We start from the raw sequence: 26,385 nt of genomic DNA on the forward strand, positions 1-26,385 counted from the left end.
AGTTCAAATCCCAACAACCACATGGTGGCTCACAACCATCTGTAATGGGATCCGATGCTCTCTTCTGGTGTGTCTGAAGACAGGACAGTGTACTCATGTATAATAAATAAATAAATCTTTAGAAAATCAGCAGCTTGTCTAAGCGAGGATCTGACTACAGACAATTAAAAAAATAATCAAAATCAATCTTGCAACAGGGACTGGATTGTAGCTTCGTGGCAGAGCATGCAGTATGTGTGAGGTCCTAGGTTCCAATCCCAGGCATTTACAAACACAGCAATATTCCCTGTTGTTTTCAGGGCACAGGGAAAGGTGCAGGCTGCAATCTGCAGCCCATACCTGTGTTCAGTTCCTACCTTCCCCTCCTGTGTCTTCTTTTTTTCAGGAGTTCCTAGCATCTGAGGTTTTCCCTTGAAAGTGGTGATCTTTGGCCTTAAACTCTGGTTCACTTATTTTTATGATTTTGCTTTTAAAGACAGGTTTTCCTGTAGCCTAGATTGGACTCCAACTCCTTATATAGCTAAGGATGACCTTGAATTCCTGGTCTTTTTCTTCTATGTGGATGACACCTGGATTACAACTGTGTACCACAATGCCTGTTTTATGCAGTCTGGGCTAGAACCCAAGGCAAGAACTACCCCAGGCCTGCTTCATTCAGACAGATAGCATTCCCACTGCCAAGTCTTCCCTGGGCCTCCCAATCACACCATGTGGTTAGTCATTAATCACTCATTACTATGGCTGGCACCTAACCCCAACCCCAGTAAGGCTCTCCTAGTGGCTGACACCTAACCAAATCATGAATATGGCTGTCTTGGTTGCTAAAATGCTGTGTGGAATGTTTTCATATTGGTTAGCAAACAGTGGCTTCCCCTGGTCCATCAAGGCTTCTCCATTTTCCTGCCAACCAAAAAAAAAAAAAAAAAAAAAAAAAAGGGAAGGAGTGGGGGTGGGGCAAGTGGCCAGGGGTGGGGGGTGGGAGCCAGACACAGTAGTGGTTTGTAATCCTACCCCACTACCCCAATAACCCAGTACTAATTCCTGATTCATTAGTGGCCAGGAGCCCTTCTTTTTGCTCTTCTGGATTTCCCTTCTTTTCTTTCTTTCTCTCTTTTTTTTTTTTTTTTTTTTTTGAGACAGGGTTTCTCTGTCCTGGAACTCATTCTACAGACTAGGCTGCCTCTCAAGTGCTGGGATTGAGGATACCACCACTGGCTTCTTTCCTTTTTAAAAATAAATTAGAAGGTAGCATGGTGAGGCGCATTTTTAATCCCAGCACTGAGGAGGCAGCAGTAGATGGCTCTCTGAGAGTTTGAGGCTAGCCTGGTCTACATAGCAAGTTTCAGGCCAGTCAGGGCTATATGTTGAGACCCCGTCTCAAACAAAAACAACAAAAACAAAAGGGGTGTGTGTGTGTGTGTGTGTGTGTGTGTGTGCGTGTGCGTGTGTGTGTGTGAACTGCAGAAAGCACTCTTAGCCACTGAGCCATCTCAACTGCCCCTTGCCCTGGATTCTAAGTCCCTAGTTTCCTTATCTGTTAGTTTCACCAGACTAAAGCTCCTTGAAGACAGAAACACCCCTTCCTTGTCAGCTCTGCATTTTGTGTGGGCTGGTGGCTCAGTGAATGTTGACTGACTGACGGACTGACTGGAAAAATGATATCAGTGAACAATATGGGCCTCTTCCCCTTGAATCTGGACTCTGGAGCTTTCCAGACTGCCTTGGAAACTTTGATCTTTGCCCACATTTTATGACCCTTGTTTCTCTATCCCCAACAGGAAGTTTCTGCCACCTGCTTTTGTCTGCCTCCACCCTGCTGCCTATAAAATGTGACAAACCAAATCCCAGCTCTTCCACCAACACAGGCTTGGGTGGTACTCATGTGTACATGCACACACACTTGTCTGTTAAGTGTGGAAGGTCACTCAGCACTCACTGACTGGGGGTAGGGTGGGTCATTCTGTGTAGATATGGAGAGGATATTGCCCCAGAGGATTTTTTTTTCTGTTGCTGGTATTTAGCACTGTGCCTGGCCTACTACGTCTCACCCCAGTTTGACCATTACTGGCCCTGGAAAATCTTAGCATTGCTCAGTTTCCCTAAGAGGAAAGAAAACCATTGTTTTGCCATGAAGCCTTCCCTAACACAAGTAGAACAGTTTGCAACCTGGTGTCTGCCTTGGCCTCTCAAGTGCCTGACTTGCAGTTTTTAATCATCATGCATTATTCAGGTCATATATATTTTGTTCTGTAACTGTAATTATTCCTCCTGTGCTTTATCTGGAGATTGAGCTGAAAATTGAAAAGCAGTAGACTACACCCACAAATTTCATTCAGTTGGGAACTAGCTCCAGACTCCTATGGGAAGAAATGGCAACCAGAACACTACACAGCCTCCAATGTAAGAAGTCCAAAGTTATCCGCGCTTGGCAGTGCCGCCTACAATTCTAGCTATTGGTTGGGAAGGCTAAGGCAGGAGGATCACTGATTCAAGATCTGCTTGGGCTGTGGGGTAAGGTGAAGGCCATGCCGAAAATTTAATGAGATTCTATTACAAAATAATAAGAGAAAGAAGATGCCGGGTTGGTGGTGGTGTGCGTATGCTTTTAATCCCAGGACTTGGGAGGCTGAGATGGGCAAATCTCTGAGTTCAAGGGAGCACAGCCAGGGTTACATAGAGAGACCCTGTCTCAACTCCCCCACCCCAACCAAAAAGAAAGGCTGGGGAGTTCCAGGGGTGTCGCACAGTTGGCAGAGGGCTAATGAAGGCAGGACAAAGTCTTGAGGTCCATCCCATCAACAACATATCCAATGCACATAGGGTAGATCCCCAGCATCAGGGAGCTGGAAATAAAAGAATCAGAAGTTCAGGGTCATCCTTATGAGAGCTGCTCAGCCTGGGAAACAGACCTTAATGACTTTTTTGGAAAGTCGGTTGGATGGTATTTTGCTGGGGCAAACACATGAAGGAATGTCTCATTAAAATGGACACAGGTGTGAAAGGCTAAGGCTGACTCGTGAAGGACCTTTCGCTGAAGCAGACACAGGAGAGAGGATGTTCCGCAAAAGCAAGCACGTGAAAGGACACGTGATGAAGGACGCTCTGCTAACAGGCACCGACTGGAGGGGACGCCATAGGCAGGAACGCATCGAAAAACTTCTGGTGCTGTGCTGCAATTTGTCGCTGCTTCCAAGGACTCGGGCTGATTGGAAGCATGTTCTGAGGCAAGGTACATGGATATTTTGTTCTGTGAGGCAAGACACGTGATATTTGGAGGCTATAAATAGGACTCAAGGGATGATGACAGAGGCTGAGCTTGGCTTGCTTATAGAGCTAGCTGTGCAATGTTTGTGGGTCTGGCGGGTTTGCTGATCTTCGCTTCCCTGAGAGAGGCACAGCCAAGAATCTCTCCTGGTGTTCCTGCTGGTCCCTCACACTGACTCGAGCCCAGGATGAAGCCTGGTTGTCTCTGCTAGGTCACCGCTGGTGCTGACCCAACTCTACTGAACTGCAAATGAATCTGTGAGGTGTTTGTGAGCGGATGAGCTGCCGCTGCCTGCTAACCTGTGAACTGAACTGATTTCCAGACAACACAGACGGGAGTTGGTACAAAGAACCTTTCTAAACAGGTCCACTTCCCCACTGCCTCCTTACCCCCATCCTTTCTTTTCCATTACCACTGGTGGGTGGTGAGCTGAAAGAAAGTAACCTTTTAACCTAAAGCATTTAGGAACCATCATTAATAATAGGATTTGAAAAATTAAAGTTACAAGGCCTTATCTCAAAAAACCAGAAACGAAAAAAGAAAAAGCAGGCATGGCCAGTTGTGGTGTCGCATGCTGGTAGGACGAGATGAAAGAGCAGGCATGGTGACACACTTCCTGGAAGCAGAAACAGGAGATCTCTGTGAGCCAGCCTGGTCTACATGGACAGGCTCTCCCAACAAAACAAAACAACCTCCTTCCCCTCAAAACAAACAAAAACCCACCTAATAAATAAGTAGATTAATTAATTCAATTAAATAGGCTCACACTTTCTAGGGTCAGAGGAAAACTGGGAACTTCTAGGCTTGTGAGGTATCTTAGAAGTGAAACTGAGAGTTACTGAAGGAAAACCATTTTGCTTTCAGATCACACCTGCCAGTTTCCTACAGTATGTTGTGGCTATCTCCTGGGGTGTGAAGGAAAACAAGCAGGACACAAAGTTTCTTTCTTCCCTCCTTTGATGTTTCTGAGGAAGGGTCTCATTGTAAAGTCCATGCTGGCCTGGATTCCCTATGTTGGCCAGGCTGACCTCCAATTTATTTATTTTCTTTAAAAAATTTTTAATATTATTTATTTAAAGTATATGAGTACATTGTAGTTGTTTTCAGACACACTAGAAGAGGGCATCAGATAGCATAACAGATGACTGTTAGCCACCATGTGATTGCTGGGAATTGAACTCAGGACCTCTGGAAGAGTAGTCAGTGCTCTTATCCACTGAACCATCATCTCTCTAGCCCTGGTCTCCAATTTATAATCCTCTTGCCCCAGCCTCCTTAGGCCTGGAATTACAAGTGTGCATTATCGTGCTGGCTTCAAAGTTTCCTATATTAAGGAAATTACACACACACACACACACACACACACACACACACGCGCGCACTTATATACCTTGCATATATATTCATTTCTAGTATTCAGTGATATAGTCTAAGAAAACAATGTTTTTTTGTTTTTTGTTTTTCTCGGAGCTGGGGACTGAACCCAGGGCCTTGTGCTTGCTAGACAAGCGCTCTACCACTGAGCTCAATCCCCAACCCCTGAAAACAATGTTTTAATTTAAAAAATAAAAGCAATCTGGGCATGGTAGCATACATCTGTAATCCTAACATTTAGGAGGTTGAAGTTCAGGGCCAGCCTCATCTACACGGTGAGTTTTAGACCAGCCTGGGCTATCTGGAATCCTAAATCGAACAAAGCAAAAGCAGAGTTGTTTGTCTCTAGACACTCCCCAACATACACACACAGACCTACACACACACACACACACACACACACACACACAAACACAAACACACATACACACAGACCTACACACACACACACACAAACACACACACACAGACTCACACACACACAGACTCACACACACACAGACTCACACACACACAGACTCACACACAGACACACACACACACAGACCTACACACATACACAGACACACACACAGACACACACACAGACACACAGACACAGACCTACACACTACACACACACACACAGACCTACACACACACAAACACACACACACAAACACACACACAGACCTACACACACACACATACATATACATGCACACATACATACACACACATACACTCACACACACACAGAGACACAGACACACACATACACACAGACCTACACACACACACACACACACACACACACACACACACACACACACACAGACAGAGAGAGACAGAGAGAGAAATTCCCCAGCCCTTCCCTTGGTGTCTCTGATTCTATCTAGCAGGCTGAAATGGTCAAGGAGCTACTTTCATTGGCTGCCAACCTTCAAGAGTGCCTGTCCTTGGGAGGGGCTTTATCTCACCTCTGGGTTAGGCCTGATGTTGGCCTGATTCCCAGGCTCTGAGAAGGGAGATTTTTTGCATGGAGGTGGGACATGGGGTCTTAACAGTTATTTTCAGTCCTAATCAGCCATTCTGGAGACACTAAGACCAAAGCTATTTTACAATGGGAGAGACATACCACCTCTTGGCAGGAGGTCTGACTAACTCTCCAGGCTGGAGAGGACCTGCTGTCTGTGGACTTGGCTCAGGGAAGGCCCTGGTCACTGAGCAATGTGCAATGTGGAAATAATGATAGTTAATGTTTACCTAACATTTCCTGTCTGCCGTGCTTACTTAGGTAACCTCACCTAGGATTTTTGGTTGATTGGTTGGTTTTTGTTCTTTTTCTTTCTTACTTTTGTTTGTTTGTTTTGTGTTTTGAGACAAGGTCTCTCTCTCTCTCTCTCTACACAGCCCTGGCTATCTTAGAATTCACTATTTTGTTGAGGCTGGCCTCAAACCTCCAGAGGGCTGGGATTAAAAGGGAGTGGCACTAGGCACAGCACCTCACCTAATTCTTAAAGCTACTCAAGCATGTGGGTGCTTTAATTATTTTCCTTGGAAAGATGACTGAACTGGGAGTCCAGAGAGAAAGAGGACTATTTGTTTATTTGGGTTTTTTTTTTTTTCTTCAGTGCTGGGTTTGAACCCATGACCTTAGCCTTCGAGGAAAGCACAATATCACTGAGGTAAATCCCCAGTCCCTAATGAGAGTTTAAATGGCTTGTTCAAAAGCTTGTGACTAAGCGGTGTGTGGTGTCAGACACATGCCTGTAACCCCAGCATTTAGAAGCCTGAGGTAGGAGAACTTTACATTTGAATTCAATCTATATACAGCGGGACTCGGTTTCAGGAAACAGATGAATAGAGCAAGGGCCCTGGAGGGATGGCTCTGCAGTGAAGGACACTTACTGCTCTAGCAGAGGATGTGCGCTCAGTTCCCAGCACCCACGTGCCTTCTGACAACCTATATGGCACCAGGCACACCACACACAAACATACACACAGGCGAAGCACACCAACATATACAATAAAAACAATCCTTTAAAAACAAAACAAACGGGGCTGGGGATTTAGCTCAGTGGTAGAGCGCTTACCTAGGAAGCGCAAGGCCCTGGGTTCGGTCCCCAGCTCCAAAAAAAAGAACCAAAAAAAAAAAAAAAAGAATGACCAGGTGTTCTCTTTAAACATTTAATCCATCCCAGCACTTGGGAAGCAGAGATAGGTGGATCTCTAGGAGTCTAAGGGCCAGGTAGAGTCCCTATAGCAATTTCCAGGTCAGTTAAGAGCACTGGCTGCTCTTCCAGAGGACTCGGGTTCAATTCCCAGCACCCACATGGCAGCTCTGAATGGTAGGTAACTCCAGTTTCAGGGTTCTGACACCTTCACACAGACGTTCGTGCAGGCAAAACACCAATGCACATAAGACAAATAATTAAAATGAAACAAACGAACCCCCTCTCAAACAAACAAACAACAAAACAAAACCCCAAAACCACTAGTAGGCAGCCAGGAGGAGACTGGAATTCCACACAGAGGGAGGAGCTTGAGCACAGAGACCTCAATGCCCACCCTCACAGTGACGCTTTCTCCAACAAGGCCATGCCTCCCCCAACAAGGCTACACCTCCTAATAGCTCCACTCCTCATGAGCCAAGCATTCAAACACATGAATCTATGGGGACAAACCTAGTCAGACCTGGGCTCACAGGCACCAAGTCTGGGTTGGGGACTGTGTGCTGGACTAGTCTTGGAACTGTACCAGCCCAGCCTCAGGGGTGCCTCTGCCATGAAACTGTGATCATTGATCTGTGACTCAACTGCTTTATCTGTAAAATGGGAAGATAAATCTCTGCTCTGTAGGAAAGCTGCAAGATGAACTGTCCCCACTGTCCCTGGATCCAATCTTTTATGGTTACTATCCCAGCCCTTACCATACTGGAAGCTCCTTCCTTGGTGGACAATGCGGTAAAGCAAACAAACAAGAACTCAAGTGGAAACAAGGCCGGCATCTGGACTTCCAACCTTTCCAAGGAGACTCATAACAATGCTTTGGTTTCTCCTGCCACTTGCCTGCCTCTTTCTTTTGGCTGCCCCAGGACTAGAGTTTCAGCCAGGGTAACAGACTGCTTCTTGGCAAATTAAGCGAGGTTTAGAATCAGTGGTGCAGGCCTGTAACCACAGCTACCCAGAAATCCGAGACAGGAGAATTATAGGTTTAAGACCTGCCTAAACTACAGAATAAGTTGAAGGCCAGCTTAAGCAACTGAGACCTGCCTCAGGATACAAATGAAAGGGTTGAGGACGCAGCTCGGTTGGCACAATGATTGTTTAACAGGCAGAGTCCTGGGTTCAGTCACCAGTGCCATAGACAGGCATGGCAGTGCGCATCTGTAATCTCATCACAGAGAGGGTAGAGGCAGAAGATCCCGAAGTTCATGGTCATTCTCAGTTTCACAGTGAGTTGGGGGCACCTGGGGTATTTGAGACCCTATCTCAAAACAAAACAACAACAACAATCAAAACATGAAAAAATAAGCCAGGCAATGGTGGTGCATACCTTTAACCCCAGCACTCAGGAGGCTGAGGTAGGTGGATCTCTGTGAGTTCAAGGACAGCCTTGGTCTACAGAGTGAGTTCCAGGACAGCTGAGGCTACACAAAGAAACACTGCCTCAAAACAAACAAATACATAAATAAATAGATAAGTGGCAAATATATATACATATATATTTATATATAAGTAATATTAATAAATATATATATATATAATTAATAAAGGGTGGAGGGAGAAGAGGGCTCAGTGCCTAGGAGAGCATGCTGCTTTTGCAGAGAACCTCCATTTGGTTCCCAGCACCCACATTGGGCAGTTTGTAACTCTAGTACCAGGGGATCCAACACTGTCTTTTGGCCTTTATAGGTGTCTACACACATGTGCACATATATGTAAATAAAAATAAATAAATAGGCTGAGTGTGGTAGTGCATATCTTTAATCCCTGCACTTGAGAAACAGAGGCAAGCAGATCTGACTTTGAGGCCAGCCTGATCTACAAAGTGAGTTCCAGGACAGCCAGGGCTACACAGGGAAACCCTGTCAAACAACCAAACAACAACAACAAAACACAAAAATAAAATGTCAAAGTGGGTAGAGATACTGAGGCTTTTGCTGGGGTAGAGTGCTTACCTAGCATATCTAAGGTTCTGGGTTTAGCAAGAAGGGAAAAACACCCTCCCCTCAGTCTCCACAGTATATGTGGAGATGGAGACTTGGGAGTGGCAGGCTGGCTCAGCGGGAGCCTGGTGACTGGAGTTTAGGCCCCATTAAACCATAATGAGTGGCTTCTTCACGGACATAATAAGTCGAATCAGGTTGAATAGTAAAAAGACAGGTTTGTTGGGGTAACCTGTCTGGAGGGTTCAGAGGAGAGGGGTCAGTGAGGTTGCCAGGCTGGGGCTAGGGCAGGGGCTTCTTAAAGAGGAGTGTGGGGGTAGGGGAAGCTGTGACCTGATAGTGAAGTACCTGATAGTGACCTGATATAGCCTTGTCTGGTGAGTTTAGGGCCCTGTAGGTGGGTCTTAAGTCCAGTGATCATACTGGAATCTAGAACTAAAAGCTGGCTTTGTCAAGTGTTTTCTGTGGGCTTTTTCAAGCACAGGCTCCTAGTCAGAAGAGAAAATCTTACCTTTGTCCCCAACCCCTGGCCTAACATTCTTGACCTCTTTGGGTATAGGGGTGTAGTCTCAAATCTGACAACCTGCTGCTGAGCCTGGAAGTGGAAGGGAGGGGATGTCAGGAGTGCGCAGGGTTGTAGGCACAGGGATATAGGGGTATAGGAGCATTTGGCGAGTGGCCAGTCTAGAGACTTTGTGGATGCATTCCTGTAGGAAACAGAAGAGGCAAGGTGCCAGGAGAAAAACAGATTATAACTACAGGCCCTGTGAATAGAGCTAAACACGTGTGGTGGTTTGAATATGCTTGGCCCAGGGAGTGGTCTTGTTGGAGTAGGTGTGGCCTTGCTGGAGGAAGTGTCTCACTGTGGGGATAGACTTTGAGACCCTCTTCCTAGCTTCCTGGAAAACAATCTCCTGTTTGCCCTCAGAACAAGATGTAGAACGCTCAGCTTCTCCTGCACCATGCCTGCCTGGACACAGCCATGCTTTCTGTCTTGATGATAATGAACTGAACCTCTGAACCTGTAAGCTATCCCCAGTGTTGTCCTTTATAAGAGTTGCCTTGGTCATGGTGTCTCTTCACAGCCATGGAAACCTTAACAAAGACAGCATGTGTCAAGCAAAGACTGTCAGAAAGGGCGGAATGGAGATGTGCCTTGGTTGTATTGGCGGAGTTCTTCAGGCAATTTGTGGAGTAACCTGATATTAGTTTTCACCAGGCCTGCATCATTGATATGGTAACAGTACTATTCTTCCATGAACATGCAGGGGCCTCCCTCGGCTGCCTTGAGGAAGTCCAATGTTCTCTGGTTCTGCATAGCCACCTGGGGCCTAGCTGCTCTGGACCCAGCAGATTTTGAGGAAACACCAGAACGTGGCAGGATGTATGTACTAGGGGCAGAAGATAAAGTTGAGCTTGGGGAGAAAAAAAAATTTCCCATGTGTACACTTGCTACTTTTAGGCCCATGGGAGTTTCAAGACCAGGGGAAGAGATCCCACCTCAGGAATAGGCAAGTAGGGCAACAGACTATTGATTGACAGTACTCATCTGGAATCCATCTGACCTGTGGATTGGAGTACTGAAACCCACACTGTAGAGAAAGCAATAGACTCTGAAAGTTTGTGCCATCGGAGAGGCTTGGGGAACCATTTTGGGTTAAAGGCATGAACATTCCTTGGTATAACTACAAACAGGGAAAGATGGGCTTCTTTCCTCCATCCAGAAGACTAGATACACCCGGAAGACCAGATGTATATAAATTTAGCACAATGAGAAGCATTTTTAAGTCTATACTTAGAAGACAACCAAAGGAAACTTAAAATCTTGCTTGCGGCTATGGTACTAACAGAGCTCCATTTATCAATGTCAAGCTTTGAAGTCTTAGTACAACTGTAACATAGGGAGGGGAAGGAATCGGAAGCCGTTTATTCCTCTTGTATACCTTAAATCACTTCTCACCATTTAAGTTTTTTTTCATCCTTCAACTTTCATTAACTTGCACTTACCAACTTTAAAGCACCTTCTTAGACCGAAGCCACTTCCTCAGATCCTCACAACTTGATCTTCTGTATCCTCGACTTTACATAAACTTTACATCTTTTTTTTTTTAAACAAATGACACTAGGATTTATTCAAATAAGTAAATCTCTTCAACTTGTGAGTTTAAAGACTAGCCTTAATTCAGAGAAGTAACACTGCTATGTGGGACTGGTGGCCATCCTGTTGAACACAGTGCAGGTGGACAGCTGCCACTAAGTGCCACCAAGGGCAGAGAGAAGCCGGGGCTTGAACCTTCCATTCCTCACCTGGAGTCTATCTGGGAGTCTTTTTGAAGATTCCTACATAGAGGTAGGGAAGGTCCTGCACTGAGACGGTCTTGAGTCGGCCTCTTTACTCCGTTGAACTCAGCAAGAAGGTGCTAAAGAGAGTTCAGCCCTATAAAACCAAATTTGCACGCCAAGGGCATTTTCTGGTTGTCTAAGTTGTCCTGGAGGGCTGGCCAAGGAGCCCAGTTCTGAGGACTCAAAGAGCAGTGCGGAGGGGCTTGCAGATGGGGGTGATGGGACGATGGGGCAAGGGACCACCATCCCGGAGGGAGAGCCGCCAGAGCTGGGAGGTTACCATAGACTAAGCCAGGACTGAGTGGCCCAGGCAGCGTGTACAAGACTCCAGTCTGCCCCCTCTACATCTGTTTTCTATCTAATTATTTACGATGAGACACGGTTGGTTAGTGGGAACAGTCATTGTAAATCAAGTTTCTTGATAAAGGAAAAGTACAAAGTTACTTTGAGACCTGTTTTGCGAGTCTGGTAACGAGGTAAATTATGCATAGACATAGTAGTGACAGTTCTAGGAGAGTGAGGCTTGAAGATTGATTTTTAGACAGGAAGAGGACTGAGAAGGCAGCTAAACCCTTGGTTTCTGCTGTTAAATTGATCTTCAAACCCCTCAGAGATCCGAGAAGTGCAGAAACCTGCAGGAAGGGCAGACCAAGCAGTCTCTGACTGTTAAAAATGAGAGGTTTACCAGCTGCCTCGACCCCAGGTTCCTCTGTGATAAGCGTGGGCTGCCTCGACCCCAGGTTCCTCTGTGATAAGCATGGGCTGCCTCGACCCCAGGTTCCTCTTCGATCAGCGTGGGCTGCCTCGACCCCAGGTTCCTCTGTGATCAGTGTGGGCTGCCTCGGCCCCACGTTCCTCTGTGGTCAGTGTAGCATCATCAGTCTTTGGCTGCCTGGCCCTGACAGACATTTCTGTGAAGCAGGAATTTGGGAAGGCTGTCCTGTCTTTGTCTAGGTAAAAAAAGGCAGTTAGTATCCCAGTGCACTGCCTGTCTACAGATTGGACACTGAGCTATCCGCAGATGAGGCAAAGGGCAGTCTTCTGCCCCGTGGCCAGTTTTGAAGCAAGCTTCAGGGGGAAGTTCTTCTGTGCCCACCATCTTCTTTAGAGATTAGGGGAGCTGCTGGGTGCCAATGTCTCTATCATGAAAAGCTTCCTATTAAACATTGTAAACGCCATATTCAGCAGGCTTGAGGGGCAGTACCTGCCAAGTATATCTGAGTTAAACAACCTTTGTTTTTAGTTTTCTGCTCTAAACTGTATTAAGACGAGGCCTTGGGGTTCCATTCCTTTTAGGTTGGAGCCTTAAAAATAACAATTTTGAATTTAAGCTCTTTTAGTATCAAAATAAAACTTTTAATCATAGATACAGCTATAGAGACTAGCAACTTTAGTATACCACTATGAGCCACTGGAGGTTTTTGTTTGTTTGTTTGTTTTTGGTATGGCTTAGTTTATCCAAACAGCTAAAGTTTAAAAGACAGAGAATCTAGATAAACATTATTATGAACCTTATTAGACCTTAGGAGTTTATAGATCTTGGTTATTAATATACCTTATTTATCAAACATTGGTTGTTACATATCTGCATTTTTAGCAGCTTGGTGTTCAGCAATTAGCAAAGGCTTAAGACGTTATCTTAAATTAGTTTTTGTTAATTTGATGGGTCTTTATACTCTTAAGGTATATTTTAGTTTTTTTTTTTTTTTTCGGAGCTGGGGACCGAACCCAGGGCTTTGCGCTTCCTAGGCAAGCGCTCTACCACTGAGCTAAATCCCCAACCCCTTTAAGGTATATTTTAAATTAGAGGTGAATCCCATATACAGTATGTTGTATACTACAAATATAATTCTAGACTTTTATTATCACCATATAAAAAATCCATATCCATTTGTAATATTTTAGACCATGAAGACACGAAGGTACAGTTTTGATATGTTACATATGGCGGAAAGAGAGAATTAACTCCCCAGAGTTGTTCTCTGGCGTCTGCATAAGCGCTGTGATGCTCAAGAACTTGCGCTCGCTTGCACATGGGCACAAACAATAAATATGTAAAGTTTTTGTTTTGTTTTTAAAGACTCTGGAACCAGTAACCCTGGGTTCACCTTGCGGCTAATCCACACTTTTTGACAGTGAATTGTAGATGTCAACTTGAGTAGAGTTAGAATAGAGAATAACCAAATAGGTGGGAAAGCAGTATCCCTGAGTGTATCTGTGAGGTTGTGTCTGGAAAATATTGGTGGTTCAATCAGTGGGTTGCGTAAAGAAGGGCCACCGTGACTGGAGAGATGGCTCAGAGCACTGGCTGCTCTTTTAGAGGACTCAGGTTCAAACCCGACATCCATACGTGGCTCATAACTGTCTGTAACTCCAGTTCCAGGAGATCTGACACTTTTTTGGCCTCCTAGGGCAATGCACGGACACAGAATATAGACATACAAGCAGGCAAAACACACATACACTTAAAATTCAAAATTAAAAAAACCAGAAGATCCATCAAGTGTGGATGGGTTCTGATCCAGTGGGTTTGTTTTTGTTTTTGTCAATTTGACACAGCCGGAGTTATCTGGGAAGAGGAATCTGAACTGAGAAAATGGCTCCATCAGATTGCCTGTAGGCAAGACTAGCCTTTGCTCAGTTCCTGCCTTCAAGTTCCTGCCATTGAGTCAGCCCTTCATGAGGAAACCTGTAAGCCAAATAAATCTTCTTTTCTCCAAGTGGCCTCTGGCCATGGGGTTTTATCATAGCAATAGAAAGCGCACTAAAATAGGTACCATCTAACCTGCTAAGAATTCCCACAAAATAAAGAGTGGAAGACAGGTGCACCAGCTCTCACTGGAAGCCAGGATGTTCTCCTCTGCCCTTGGTAATCAGAACTCTTTTTAAAAATTTTTTTTTAAAAATTCTTCTCTCGTGGTTGGGGATTTAGCTCAGTGGTAGAGCGCTTGCCTAGCAAGTGCAAGGCCCTGGGTTCGGTCCCCGGCTCCGAACATCCTGACCACAGTTTCTACTCCCTCCCCTGGTAATCAGAACACTTGGTTCTTCTACTTTTGGACTCTGGGACTTACATTAGGCTCTCTGTTTCCTCTAGTTTCCCTGGCCTCTGGGCTGAGACAGAGCTGTGCTGCCAACTGTGGAGGTGCTGCTGATCCTGTTCTTCAGAGTGCTCTAGTCATTTAGACTGTCTGCTACTGTAATATGGATGTCTTGATCGAGTGATGGCCAAGACCTGGTGAGGACAGGAGAGCTTATGCTTATCGACCTTGGCAGGCTGCCCTAAACGGTAGCTGTGCTTTAGTTAGTGCCATAGTGCACTCATTGGTCCTAGCACAATACCTGACACATACTTTGCACTCTGTGTTGTTGTTTTGTTGTTGTTGGAGACAGGGTTTTTCCATGTAGCCCTGACTGTCCAGAATTTGCTCTGTAGACCAGGCTGGTCTCAGAACGCAGAGATTCACCTGCCTAGGCTTCCCGAGTGATGCTACCACCCGGCTGCATTCTGTACGTATGTAATAAATAAATGAATGAATGATTACCTGCCCATAGCCCTTACCATCTTATGAGCTTCATAAAGACAAGGACCATATTCGGTTTATTTCTGTGTCCTCTATACTGAGAAGAACATCAGGCACGTGGGAATACTTGATAAATGCTTGTTGTCTGACTCAGCGAGATATGGAGCTGAGCTGAAGAATCCTCATCCTTGGGGCTACAAACTGCGAGGTGACTAGAACTTGGTAATGGAGGCTCAACTGACACCAGCTGAGTCTTAGCTTCTGAGGAGAGGGTAGCCAGAGGACTTTTTACTTTGGGATATTATGCTATGGGAAGGGCCCCGCCCCTGGAGTGTTGCTTTATTTTGTTTTAATGTTCATTTGCTCCTGTGTCCATGCATGTCATAGTATGAGTGGAGAAGTCAGTTTTCTTCTGCCACATGGGTTCTAGGGATCAAACTCAGGATGTTAGATTTGGCAGCAAGAGCCTTTACCTGTTGAGCCATTTCATTGAACCCTGACTTTTTTTTTTTTTTTTTTTTGCTTAAAACTTTGACTCTGGGGGATTGGGGATTTAGCTCAGTGGTAGAGTGTTTGCCTAGCAAGCACAAGGCCCTGGGTTCAGTCCCCAGCTCTGAAAAAAAGAAAAAAAAAAAAAAAAAAAACCTTTGACTCTGTTGGCACTGTGGTGTATGTCTTTAACCCCAGAACTCCTTAGGAGGCAGAGGCAGGCAGACCTCTGTGAGTTCCAGGCCAGCCAGGCTATACAGTGAGCTCCTGTTTAAAATAAAGACAAACAAACAAACAAACAAATAAGTAAATGTCATATGAGAACATGGCAGGAAGTCAAAGAGTAAAGTCAGAGTGTGGCTAGATGTTGTCTGTAGCTTTTTGCTACCCTCTCTAAACTCCAGGAAGCTCCCACCCAGCTTCCTTTGAATCCACAGGTAAAAGACACATAGTTGTTGCTTTTTTTTTTTTTTTAAAGATTTATTTATTTATATATAAGCACATTGTAGGTGTCCTCATCTACACCTGAAGAGGGCATCAGATCTCATTACAGATGGTTGTGAGCCACCACGTGGTTGCTGGGATTTGAACTCAGGGCCTCTGGAAGAGTAGTCAGTGCTCTTAATCACTGAGCCACCTCTCCAGCCCCAGTTGCTGCTTTTTAACTTGCCTTCTTGGCACAATTGCTGGGTGCTACTGACTCCCGCCTGGAAAAGTATGCCCTTAACGACATTCTTATCTCTGTTCCTCCCACCTGCCCTTAACTTTAGTTGCTAGGATACATCTAGTCCCTGCTAAACATCCTTGACCATCCACCTGTAGGAGCAGCCTGTGTCAAGCTGCTCCTCCCAAGACCTCACATGGCATGGCTGCTTGGTTCTCCTCTCTGAAGCATGACAAACTCTCTCCTCTCCTCCCTTGCTTCTGTTTCTCTTTTTCCTCCGAGGACCTGGAAGTCCCACCTATTCCTTCCACTCAGTAATTAGCTTATGGCTTTCTTTACTGACAGATCAAGAACCAACTGGGGAACAGGACCTTAGCATCAGCACCATCCCTACAGCTAGACTTGTTAATATTCTCAAGCGCAGGGTTCACTGAAAGATCTGAAGTAAACAAGTGAAGTGATGGAGGAATACACCTGACATAACAACTTCTGGCCTCCAGAGGAACACATGTGCACTTGCAACTGCATACACATCACACACGTATGCCCTAAAAGAATGCATCTGGACCACTGAGATCATTGAGAGGGTCTGGCAGGTAAAGGTGCTTGCCCCCAAGCCTAATAGCAACAGAGTTCAATCCTCAGGATCCACAGGTTAGAAAGAGAGAACCTACTCCCAATCTGCCCTCTGACCTCCACACACTCCATTCACACCAAGGCGCTTCCCCTCAAATAGAGAGGTAGGTAGGTAGAGAGATGATAGGGTATAATAAAAATAAAATCCAAAAAAGAAAAAAAATGATAAATTAAAATTAAAAATTGTGGGGTTGGGGATTTAGCTCAGTGGTAGAGCGCTTGCCTAGCAAGCACAAGGACCTGGGTTCGGTCCCCAGCTCCGAAAAAAAGAAAAAAAAATTAAAAATTGTATCTGAAAGCTGAGAACCAAGGCAAGCCTTTTATCACAGCACTTGGGGGACAGAGGCAGGTAGGTCTCTGTGAACTTGAACATGGTGAGATTTTTTTTTTTTTAAATTGCATCTAGGTTGAGTATAGTACTCACACCTATAATCCTAGCACTTGGGAGGATTGCCCTGCAAGTTTGAGACCAGTTTGGGCTACAGCACCAGTTCCAGGACAATATGTGCAAGCACGGTGTAGCATTCACATTGTATTAGGCAATTTAGAAATAATTTCAATAAGGACACTGTGCGTTGTTCCCTCCCTGTCTCTCTTTGACATGGTCTTACTGTGTAGCCAGGGCTGGCCTGGTACTGTCTGTATAGACCAGGCTGACCTAACTCACAGAGATCTGCTAGTTTCTGCACCCCAAGTGCTAGGATTAAAGGCCTGTGTTTACCAGTAGAACCTTCAGTGTTTTTGCAATTCTGAGGCTGGAACCCAGACTATTCAGGAGGTTAATCATTAGCTTCCCAGATGACCTGTAGGGCATCCAGGAAATGACCCTCACTGTTCAATTAAGGAGCCTACAGCTTATGAGCCACTGAGGGCTGGGTGCCACGAATCGGGGAGTGGGCCGTCTGTTAATCTTCCCTGAATGATCACAAGGCGCTTTTCCCCATTAGTCCCCGAACTTCCCAGGATCCTAACTCCTGGATTTAATTTTTTTCTCCTCCCATGTTGATAAGCTATTATATGCAATCACAGACCATCCCAGCAGTTGTCCAACACACAGACTAGCCAGAGCCTTTCATTCTTTTGAAAGCAGCAAGTTCAGCCCCCAGCACCCTCTTTAAAATGTAAATGGCCCTGAGAAGTTCTAAATGATTAGCTGGATTGTGTGGAAGTTTTTCCCAGGCCACAGATAGCCTAAGAGGCTTTTTTACTGGGGTGTGGGGAAAAGAGAGCCTGGGGCTGGGGAGGTTCCCAGGGTGCTCACGTGTGTGTGTGTGTGTGTGTGTGTGTGTGTGTGTGTGTGTGTGTGTGGTGTGTGTGTGGTGTCTGTGTGTGTGTGGTGTGTGTGTGGTGTGTGTGTGTCTGTGTGTGTGTGGTGTGTGTGTGTCTGTGTGTGTGGTGTGTGTGTGTCTGTGTGTGTGTCTGTGTGTGTGTCTGTGTGTGTGTGGTGTGTGTGTGTGTTTTGTGTTTTTCTTTCCCCATAGACTGTTTCCCTAGTCTGCTGTTGCTGAACAGAGTTGCCTGGCCTGGTGGTTCGAGCCTGTAACCTTCGGTCGATGACAAGTTCAAAGCCTGCCTGGGGCGGTACAGAGTGAGTTTAAGGTTAGCCTGGCAACTAGTGGAGACCTTGTCTAAAAAAAAAAAAAAGTATAAAAAGGGCTGGGAATATAGCTATCCATACTCTGTGTCTTGGGTTTAATTTCTATTAAAAAGAGCAAAAATGTTACAGAGTATGAAGGAGGATCTTCTGAGGGACCGGGACGTATAGTTCAATTTGGAGAGTGCTTGCCTGAGCATTCACGGGCCCTGGGTTGGATTCCCACCTACTCCCACCAACTTGGGAAGTGTGGTATGGAGACGCACACCTGAGATCCCAGTCCTGGGGAGACAAGGGCAGGCAGATCAGAAGTTTATGCTTATCTCTCACCCACGAACCTTCTGAATGTACTGCTATCAATACCACCCTTTATAGATTAATAAATGCAGACCGGGGAAGAGTGTACAATTCAGTTCCCATCGCATAGTCTCTACATACTGGCTCAGTGACTCTCCACACTGAAGTTTTATGCCTGTTTGACAGAAGGGTAAACCGAGGAAGGTCACTGCTACACAGAGCCCCAACTGTATAGGGAACCCCTTTGTGTTTTCTCCTCAGCCTGCATAGCCTGGCTGGGGCAGTGAGTGGCCCTTTCTTACCCTCTCCAGAGGACTTGAGCAATCTGAAGAGTGCATCAGGCCTGAAAAGCGCATCAGACCTGACCTGTCTTTGCTGCCCTTAATTGTTGTCTAAAATCCTTTTTATTGAATTATCACCGAGTAATGGAAGAGTCAATGAAGAGTCACCACAGAGTTCCAAAGCCAGCGCTTGCTGGCCAAAAGAAAGCAAAGCCCTAACGACTCCCCGCACCCAGCAATGATATAAAATATGTATTTTTTTATGTAACTGGGAGGAAAAAAAAATAAACGACAAGGCTGCCCCATGGGGGAGAAAACGCCTCTTTCTTTTTTTTTTCCATTATCTTGTTCGGGGCATGATCTGGGCAGGAGCTTCAGTGGGAAAGGAAATACCAGAGCCTTCTCCCTCAGAGCCGCCTGGTGGGCTAAGAAGCAGAGGGAGCCAAGAAGCAGAAATCCAAAAGGCTGCTCTGTGTGTGCTTGGAAAGCCATTGAAATGGAGGGGTCAGCCTGCAGGGAGAGCTGGTGGAATCAGTGGGGGTTGTGTGGGTTAGAGACAGCACCTCTGTGGATGAGGCTGTGCTCTCTGTGGACTCAGGTTCACCGTTAGCACGGTGGGAAATACTCATGGTCAGATTGGGCTGGACCTTTCAAAGGCACAACCTCCACACTTCAGTCATTGCTTCGGCGTTAGCACAGATGAGGACTTGCCCAAGGTTGCACAGCTAGTGACTGGCAAGAATATTATTTTGTAGTTTTGGGTTGCTTGTTGAGATTCACGGGGCTCAAATCCAGTACATAGCTGAGAAGGATGGCTTTGAAGTTATGATCTTCCTGCCCATGTGTAACCCCTATGTGCCTATTACACAGAGGCACCACCATGACTGGTTTATACAGTGCTGAGGATGGTACCCAGGGCCTCATGCATGCACTTGACAAACTGAGCCACATCCCCAATCTCTGTTTTGCCAAGGCTAGGCCAACAGGAGTGAGAGGTGCCTTTGTTTTCATGTAGCCAAGCAACACAGACACGGCAGGCCATAGGCAGACAGGGAAACTGATCTAACGTTTGTCTATTTTCTTTTTGATCCTAAAATTATGTACCGGGGACAGGATTCTCTGATGAAGGTGCTGATGGCTGTGCTATGGCTATGGCATTAAAAGTCTCTGTCTCTGGGGCAGGAGAGCTTGAGTTCTGGTCTTTGCTTTAGCATTGACTTGCTACATGATATCAAGTTGAAGGTAAATAACAGATTTGAGAGACTACTAAAGCATCTCTTCCAGCTCAGCATGAAAAACAAAACAAAACTGACTGGAGAGGGCTGGAGAGATGACTCTGTTTGAGAGCACTGGCTGCCCTTCTAAAGGAACCAGGTTCAAATCCTAGAACCCACATGATAGCTTATAGCTGTCTGTAATTCCAGTTCTAGGAGATCTGATACCCTCACATAGACATACATGGAGGGGGGGAACACCAATGTAAATAAAACTTTAAAAATAAAAAATGTAAAATAAAAATAACGAAACAAAAAACCTGACGGGCGTGGTGGTACATATCATACTCCCGACATTTAGGATGCTGATGCGAGAGGATCCTAAGGTTAAAGCCAGTCTGGGCTGCTTAGGAAGAACTTGTCTCAGAAAACAAATACACACAAAGTCGTAGTGGCACATGCCTTTAATGTTAGTTAGCTCTTGGGAGGTAGCAGTAGTTGGAGCTCTGCGAGTTCGAGGCCAGACTGGTCTACATAGTGAGTTCTGAGAGAGACCTCAAACAAACAAACAAACAAACAAACAATAACCAGACAAACAAGGGGCCAGGGAGGTGGCTTGGGAGTTAAGATGACTTGCTCTTCTTCCAGGGGTTCAGAGTTCAGTTCCCACGCTGAGCACTGAAATTGCCTGTAATTCCTATTCCAGGGGATGCTAATCCATTGGCTTCCTCCCTGGCTCACTAACCTCCTGAGAACTGAAGTTAAGAGAACAGATTTTAGTGGAGCTACCGGGTAGTGGGTCCCTGTAGCTCCATCCCAGAAGTGAGGAGACTGAGACAATAGTGAGTTCAAAGCCACACTGGACTACATAGCAAGACTGTATCTCAAAAGGGAGGGGGACAGGTGTTAGAAAATTAGATGATTAGTCTGGTCTGGTGCCCCAAATCCTAGCATTTGAGAGGCTGAAACAAGAGGATGGCTGAGGCTACTTGGGCTGGAAAACAAACAAAAAAGGCTACCAAAGAAAACCGCCGGAGAGATAGCTCAGTCAGTAAAGGCGAAAACGGCATCTGTGGCACAAGCGTTTGCGAGTATATGCCTCCCCTCGCGCGACACACACACACACACACACACACACACACACACACACACACACACACACGTTAAAATGTCATTTAAAATCCTTAAGACAATGTAAATCAAACCAAACAAACTCATCTAACCAAACAAAATAAATACAAACAAAACAGAAACCTAGATGAAGAGTAAAGTCTTTTGTAACTGCAAGTCTCAGTGGGCCAGAGCACAGCTAGGCTAGGATTCGAGCGACCGAGGAATAAGGAAGCAAGGAAGTCTCCTAAGCCCGGCCCATGTCACCAATTTACAGACGGGTGGAGGAAGTTGAGGGCAGTGCGGGCTCCTTGGTTGCCACCTGCAGGTGCGTCCCCAGCCAATCAGCGGCGCCGGGGGCGGTGCCTGCGGGCTCACCTGGCGGCCGCAGCCTCTGCTTGGCTCACTGGTGTGGGAGCCGCGGCGCACTACTGAGTTCTCAAGAACTTCTGCTAGACTTCAGCCCGGCCTAACCCGGCCCTGCCCGACCGCACCCGAGCTCAGTGTTTGCTCGGCGTTTGCCCGGCCAGCCATGGGAGCCCGGTGCCGCAGCTTCTCCGCGCTCCTGCTCCTGCTGCAGGTATGTGGAGGGTCCCACGACCCGCTTCGCTTTTTCGCTTTTTTTTTTTTTTTTTTTTTGCCTTCTGTGGTTCCACTTCCCTTCTTCCAAGAAAGTTGGGCTCCAGAGGGCCAGATCGCCCTGGAGGCTACGCTGTGCAGGGAGGGAGGTCCAGGAGAGCGCAGAGGGGCCGCCTCTCGCTTAGGTTCCCAGGTGGGGGCGCGCCACGCTGCCGTCTCCCGGGACCCCGAGTTGAGCAGGGTCCCTGTTTGAGACGGACGGAGGAGGCGTGTATTAGGATGGGGGCCTGCCTGTAGAAGGTGGGGGACAGAAGGAGCGCGGACGACCCGAGATAAGGAAAGGGATTTTAGTACCACAAAAAGCACCTGCCATGTGAGGGAGGGACCGTAGATTGGAGATGGGCTCTCTAAGGTAAGAGGGAAGTCCGAGGCGTTGGTTGAGACCGTTCGCGGTCTAAGAAAGTGGTGTCCGGAAAGAGTAAAGGCGTCTCCAGTGAGATGCAAATGGAGCTAGGAGAGAAAGGTAGACCCGGTTGCCAGGTGGTGGCCCCAGATGCCCCCTCCCCCAAAGGCTCTTGGAGCTGAGCTTGGAGGCTGGTTTCGGGTTGAGAGGGTTGCGTCCCGGTCTGCCCCGAGGGGGTCCTCCCACAAATCCCGACCGCCCAGGCGAGGGAAGGGTTACTCTTGGTTTCGGTGTGGGCTGTTGGGAACCCCCTCAAGTCACCAGTTTGTCTACCTTCTCGCCACCCCAGGTCTCCTCGTGGCTTTGTCAGCAGCCGGAGTCGGAGTCTGACTCCTGCCGTCCCGGCTTCAGTTCCGAGGTCTACACCTTCCTGGTGCCGGAGAGGCACCTGGAGAGAGGCCACATCCTGGGCAGAGGTAAGGGAACTCCACTGCGTTAATCGGCCGAGTGGGGTCGGATAGGGAAGGCGCCAAGAAATTGTGCTACTTTGTCGGTAGGATGGAATGGGCAGAACTCTCCCTTGGGATTTAGGCAGATTTGGGAGTCTATTTATTGATTGTGGTTGATCAAGGCAGATATGTCTGTCTCTGCTATTTATACAGGGCAGAAACGGGCCAAGGGTATTTAGAGGTCATCGGTATTTCTCCAACCGATTACTGGAGCCAGTCTGTCATTCCAGACCGCCAAACCTGCTGGGTAGGGCCAGTTGAACTGTATATCCATTTAATGATGAGCAATTGGAGGCTCAAAGAGTGACTTCACGGGGTCAACAGGGCAGGCATTTGAACCGGGATTTGACTCCCACTATTTAGGTATGGCCACTGAGGAACTGACTCATAACTCATGAACATGACTTGTGGTTTTTGTTCATAAAGATAAAAATACTTGATACAGGTATTGCTTTTCCAAGGAATACTTTATTTATTTATTTATTTATTTTTTACTTTCTTTAAGAAAAAAGGTAGCTCTGGTTCATATATTCAAGGACTCAATATATATTCAGGTCTTACTGTGATAATCTAGAATTTTCTTTAACTGTTGGGCATGGCTGGGAGCAAGGCAAGAGGACCAGGTGTTTTGTTGTTGTTGTTTGTTTTTTAACTGGTTTCCCTAATTTCCAAATGCTTCTTTGGCACCAAAATGGCTTCTCTCATGAGGAGTTTAGTTGATCCCAAAAGTATGATAAACAAAAGGGAATAATTTTAGAAGGAGAACTCACCCAATCCCTTTCTGGGAATACTTTGACCACGTTTGTTCTTCCAGCCATAAGCCACCTGAACAATCTACAGCAACCGTGATGGCGCCTAAAACTTTGTTGTGAGCCTTGCGAGTTGGGTCCAGGTTTGGTGGTGCATTTTACAGAGAAACAGCAGCTCCGTTGGGATTGGCTAGTCTTACTTGCTTTTCTGAGACCTGACTGGTTTGGTGGAACTTTTTTTTTTTTTTTAAGATTTATTTATTTATTTCATGTATGTGAGTACACTGTAGCTGCCTTCAGACACACCAGAAGAGGGCGTTAGATCTCATTACAGATGGTCGTGAGCCACCATGTGGTTGCTGGGAATTGAACTCAGGACCTCTGGAAGAGCAGCCAGTGCTTCTCACCACTGAGCCATCTCTCCAACCCATTGGTGGAACTTTCTAAGGGTCCAGAAAGGCTGCAGCCCCGTGGGCCTGAGGTTGGAGTGGTTAGGGATCCTTCAGCCAGTCTCCACTTGATTCCTGCCCAAGGAATAATTTGAGCCTCTGGTAGGTTGCTGAGAGCATTTCAGGATGCCCTTCAGTGGCACTTTGGGATGGACTGGTGAGGGATGAGTGGCCTAGGATGTTTCCGAGGGTGGCAGTGAGTGTCTGAGAATAAGTAGATGTCACTCAGTGTGGAGCAGAGCAGGCTTAGACATGGGAGCGCTTATATATCAGGGATCCCAATGCAGTGCCTCAGTTAGGACCGCCTATGTCAGCAGCGCTGAGGATGAGACCTGTAATGGCCTGTTACAGGTTAGCCAGGAACTTTACCACCTGTGTGTTGGTCGGGTTTTTTGTTTGTTTGTTTGTTTGTTTGTTGAGACAGGATCTCCCTATGTGATTCTCCTGCCTCAGACTGTGCTGGGATTACATGCTCACTTTGGCACTAACCTGGTTTTTATTTTGCACCTCTAAGGGCTAGTGAATAGTCACTAACACCACTGGTTATCGGTGACAAGATCACTTAAAACTGATAGTACCACCTGTTCACTTTGGTCCCGTGAGGCGAGTGAGTCATTTACCTAAAGTAAAAATGAGAATGTCTGGAGGGTGGACACCATTCCAGTCCTCAAGGAACTCACGAGCCTGACTGGCTTCTGTATTGCCTGAAGCATCTACTGCAGGTCCTCCTCTTCTTGGTTTCCTTTTCTCCCGAAGAGAAGACAAAAATAAGTGAAAATGTGTGCTGCTGCTTGGTGTGGTGGTTCACACCTGTGACCAGCATTCCGGAAGTGAAGTGTGTGAGCTGCCTCCCTGGTGGTTCACACCTGTGACCAGCTCTTGGGGGAGGGGGGGAAGCTCTGAGGCCAGAGGCTTGCTAAAAGCTGGACGTTTGAGGTCAGCCTGGTCTATGTAGTGATTTACCTTGACTACCGAGTGAGATGAGACCTTTCCTAAAAGAACAAGAAAGAAAAAGAAGAAGGAAGGAGAGAGATGGGAGAGGAGGGAGGGGGCGCGGGATATGTGTGTGCGTTTTCGGGGAAAACACAGTCCATTGTGAAAATTGAGGACAGAGGTCTTGAGGTAGGGGGAGCTGAGAGTGGCTGGCTCTGATGGAGATAGAGCTTGCCCTGTGGGAGTTAAAGAGCCTCCCCGCTGAGAGCATGCTCAGTGGGAGGTAGAGAGCCCCGCCACCACCGGTGGTTTAGGTGGGAGAAGCAGCTTCCACACAGCAGCCCACAAGCTTCCAAGCTTCCCCGGGCTGGTTCCAGTTCCCCTTAAGTCTGAGGCTCCACCACTACTCTCCAGGGGTCTAATCGCACCAGTGGAATGTGGAATTGCTCTAGATCAGAGGTATCTTTCCAGAAATCACACATTGTACCCCCAGAAACTGCTTTGTGTAAAAGAATTGCCTTCGTTTAGGAAGGTGGAGACACTCTTTGGACCTGGGGAAACAGAGGATTGTGGTATTGGGTCCACTATGCAGGCTCCTGAGAATCTGACACTGGTGGCTAAAAGGTCAAAAATAGGCTTTGATGTGGTTGGTTAGCATCATCCCGGTGTCCCAAGAGCTCACCTGTAGATTCTTTGGCTTCTAAAATGCAGAATCTTCAAAGCCAAAACCCAACCCCCTCCACTATCTAAGCATATTCTTTAGTTAGGTTGGTTTGTTTGTTTATTGTTTCTGTTGTTTGTTTTTGAGACAGGATCTCCCTATGTAGCCTTAGCTGGGTTGGAATTCACTGTTGTAGACCAGGCTGCCTCTGAACTCACGGAGATCCCTCTGCTTCTGCTTCCTGAGTGCTGTTCTGTTTCTATTTCTTGTTTTTGTTTTTGTTTTTTTGACACAGGGTCCCAGGTATCTCAGGCTGGCCTGCAACTCTCTAGGTAGTAGAGGATGACTGAATTTGTGATCTTTCTGCTCCCACTTTTCCAGGGCTAGGATACAAGTGTGTACCGCCATACTGCTTCTTGTTTGTTTTTAAGCTGATTCAGGGTTTGTTTTTAATCTGTATGTATGTGTGTCAGGGGCTACACTAATCTCTGTCCTGTTCTAATTTTAGTCTGTGTGCAGCAGAGTGAAGCACTCTGGTTTATTGAGAGAGGGTCTAACTCAGGCTGGTATGGAACTCACAGTGTAGCCCACATTAGCCTTGAACTCATGGTGGTAATCCTCCTGCCTCAGTTTTCTGAATGCTGGGATTCCCAACAACAATCACCAAGTCCAGTTTAAGCTGCTTCTTCAGAGTTGATTATTTTCCCTTTCTTTTTCTCTTTAGCACAAACTTTTCAGGGGCCCAGGCTCCTTGACTAATACACCAAGGTACATCCCTGTGGAGTGCTGATAAATCCTTTAATTGATGGCTTCCACAGCTTTACAATGTCTGTAGGACAAACGGGCCTGTTTTTTGGGCCGGGCTCTGGTTATTTGATGGATTGACCTAGTTCCCAGGCAGCCACCTGTGTGGACTAAATACACCCATTTCTTCTCCATTCCGAAGGATGTGCTGAAAGCTGCTTGGACAGTGAGAAAAGCAAACATAGAAACCTGCTTTAGGGTCCCCTTACATCATCAGATACCCACTTCCCACCCCCAGCTTCCTGAACTTTCCCTAATTACTCATGCTGGTGACTAGGGCTCATGTGGGCCATCCCAGGAAGGAGAGTAGTGGCTGCCATTCTGTCCTTGCTTTTGTGTCTCCCGAGGAGTGTAGGTGGT

The 26,385-nt window shown here is 46.5% G+C and overlaps 1 protein-coding gene across 1 annotated transcript in view; it reads left to right on the forward strand.

Moving 5' to 3' along the window:
* The first annotated feature begins 21,344 nt into the window (after nt 1-21,344).
* The window catches only part of Cdh1 (cadherin 1), a 69,415-nt gene continuing 64,374 nt past the window's right edge, over nt 21,345-26,385 (forward strand). Inside the window, 2 exon segments of the mRNA NM_031334.1 lie at nt 21,345-21,518; nt 22,270-22,396. Of these exon segments, the coding sequence (NP_112624.1) occupies nt 21,471-21,518; nt 22,270-22,396 (175 nt within the window). The 5' untranslated portion in view covers nt 21,345-21,470.

This window comes from Rattus norvegicus, chromosome 19, assembly GCF_021556685.1.
Source record: "Rattus norvegicus strain SHRSP/BbbUtx chromosome 19, alternate assembly SHRSP_T2T, whole genome shotgun sequence".
Classification (NCBI taxonomy): Eukaryota; Metazoa; Chordata; class Mammalia; order Rodentia; family Muridae; genus Rattus; species Rattus norvegicus.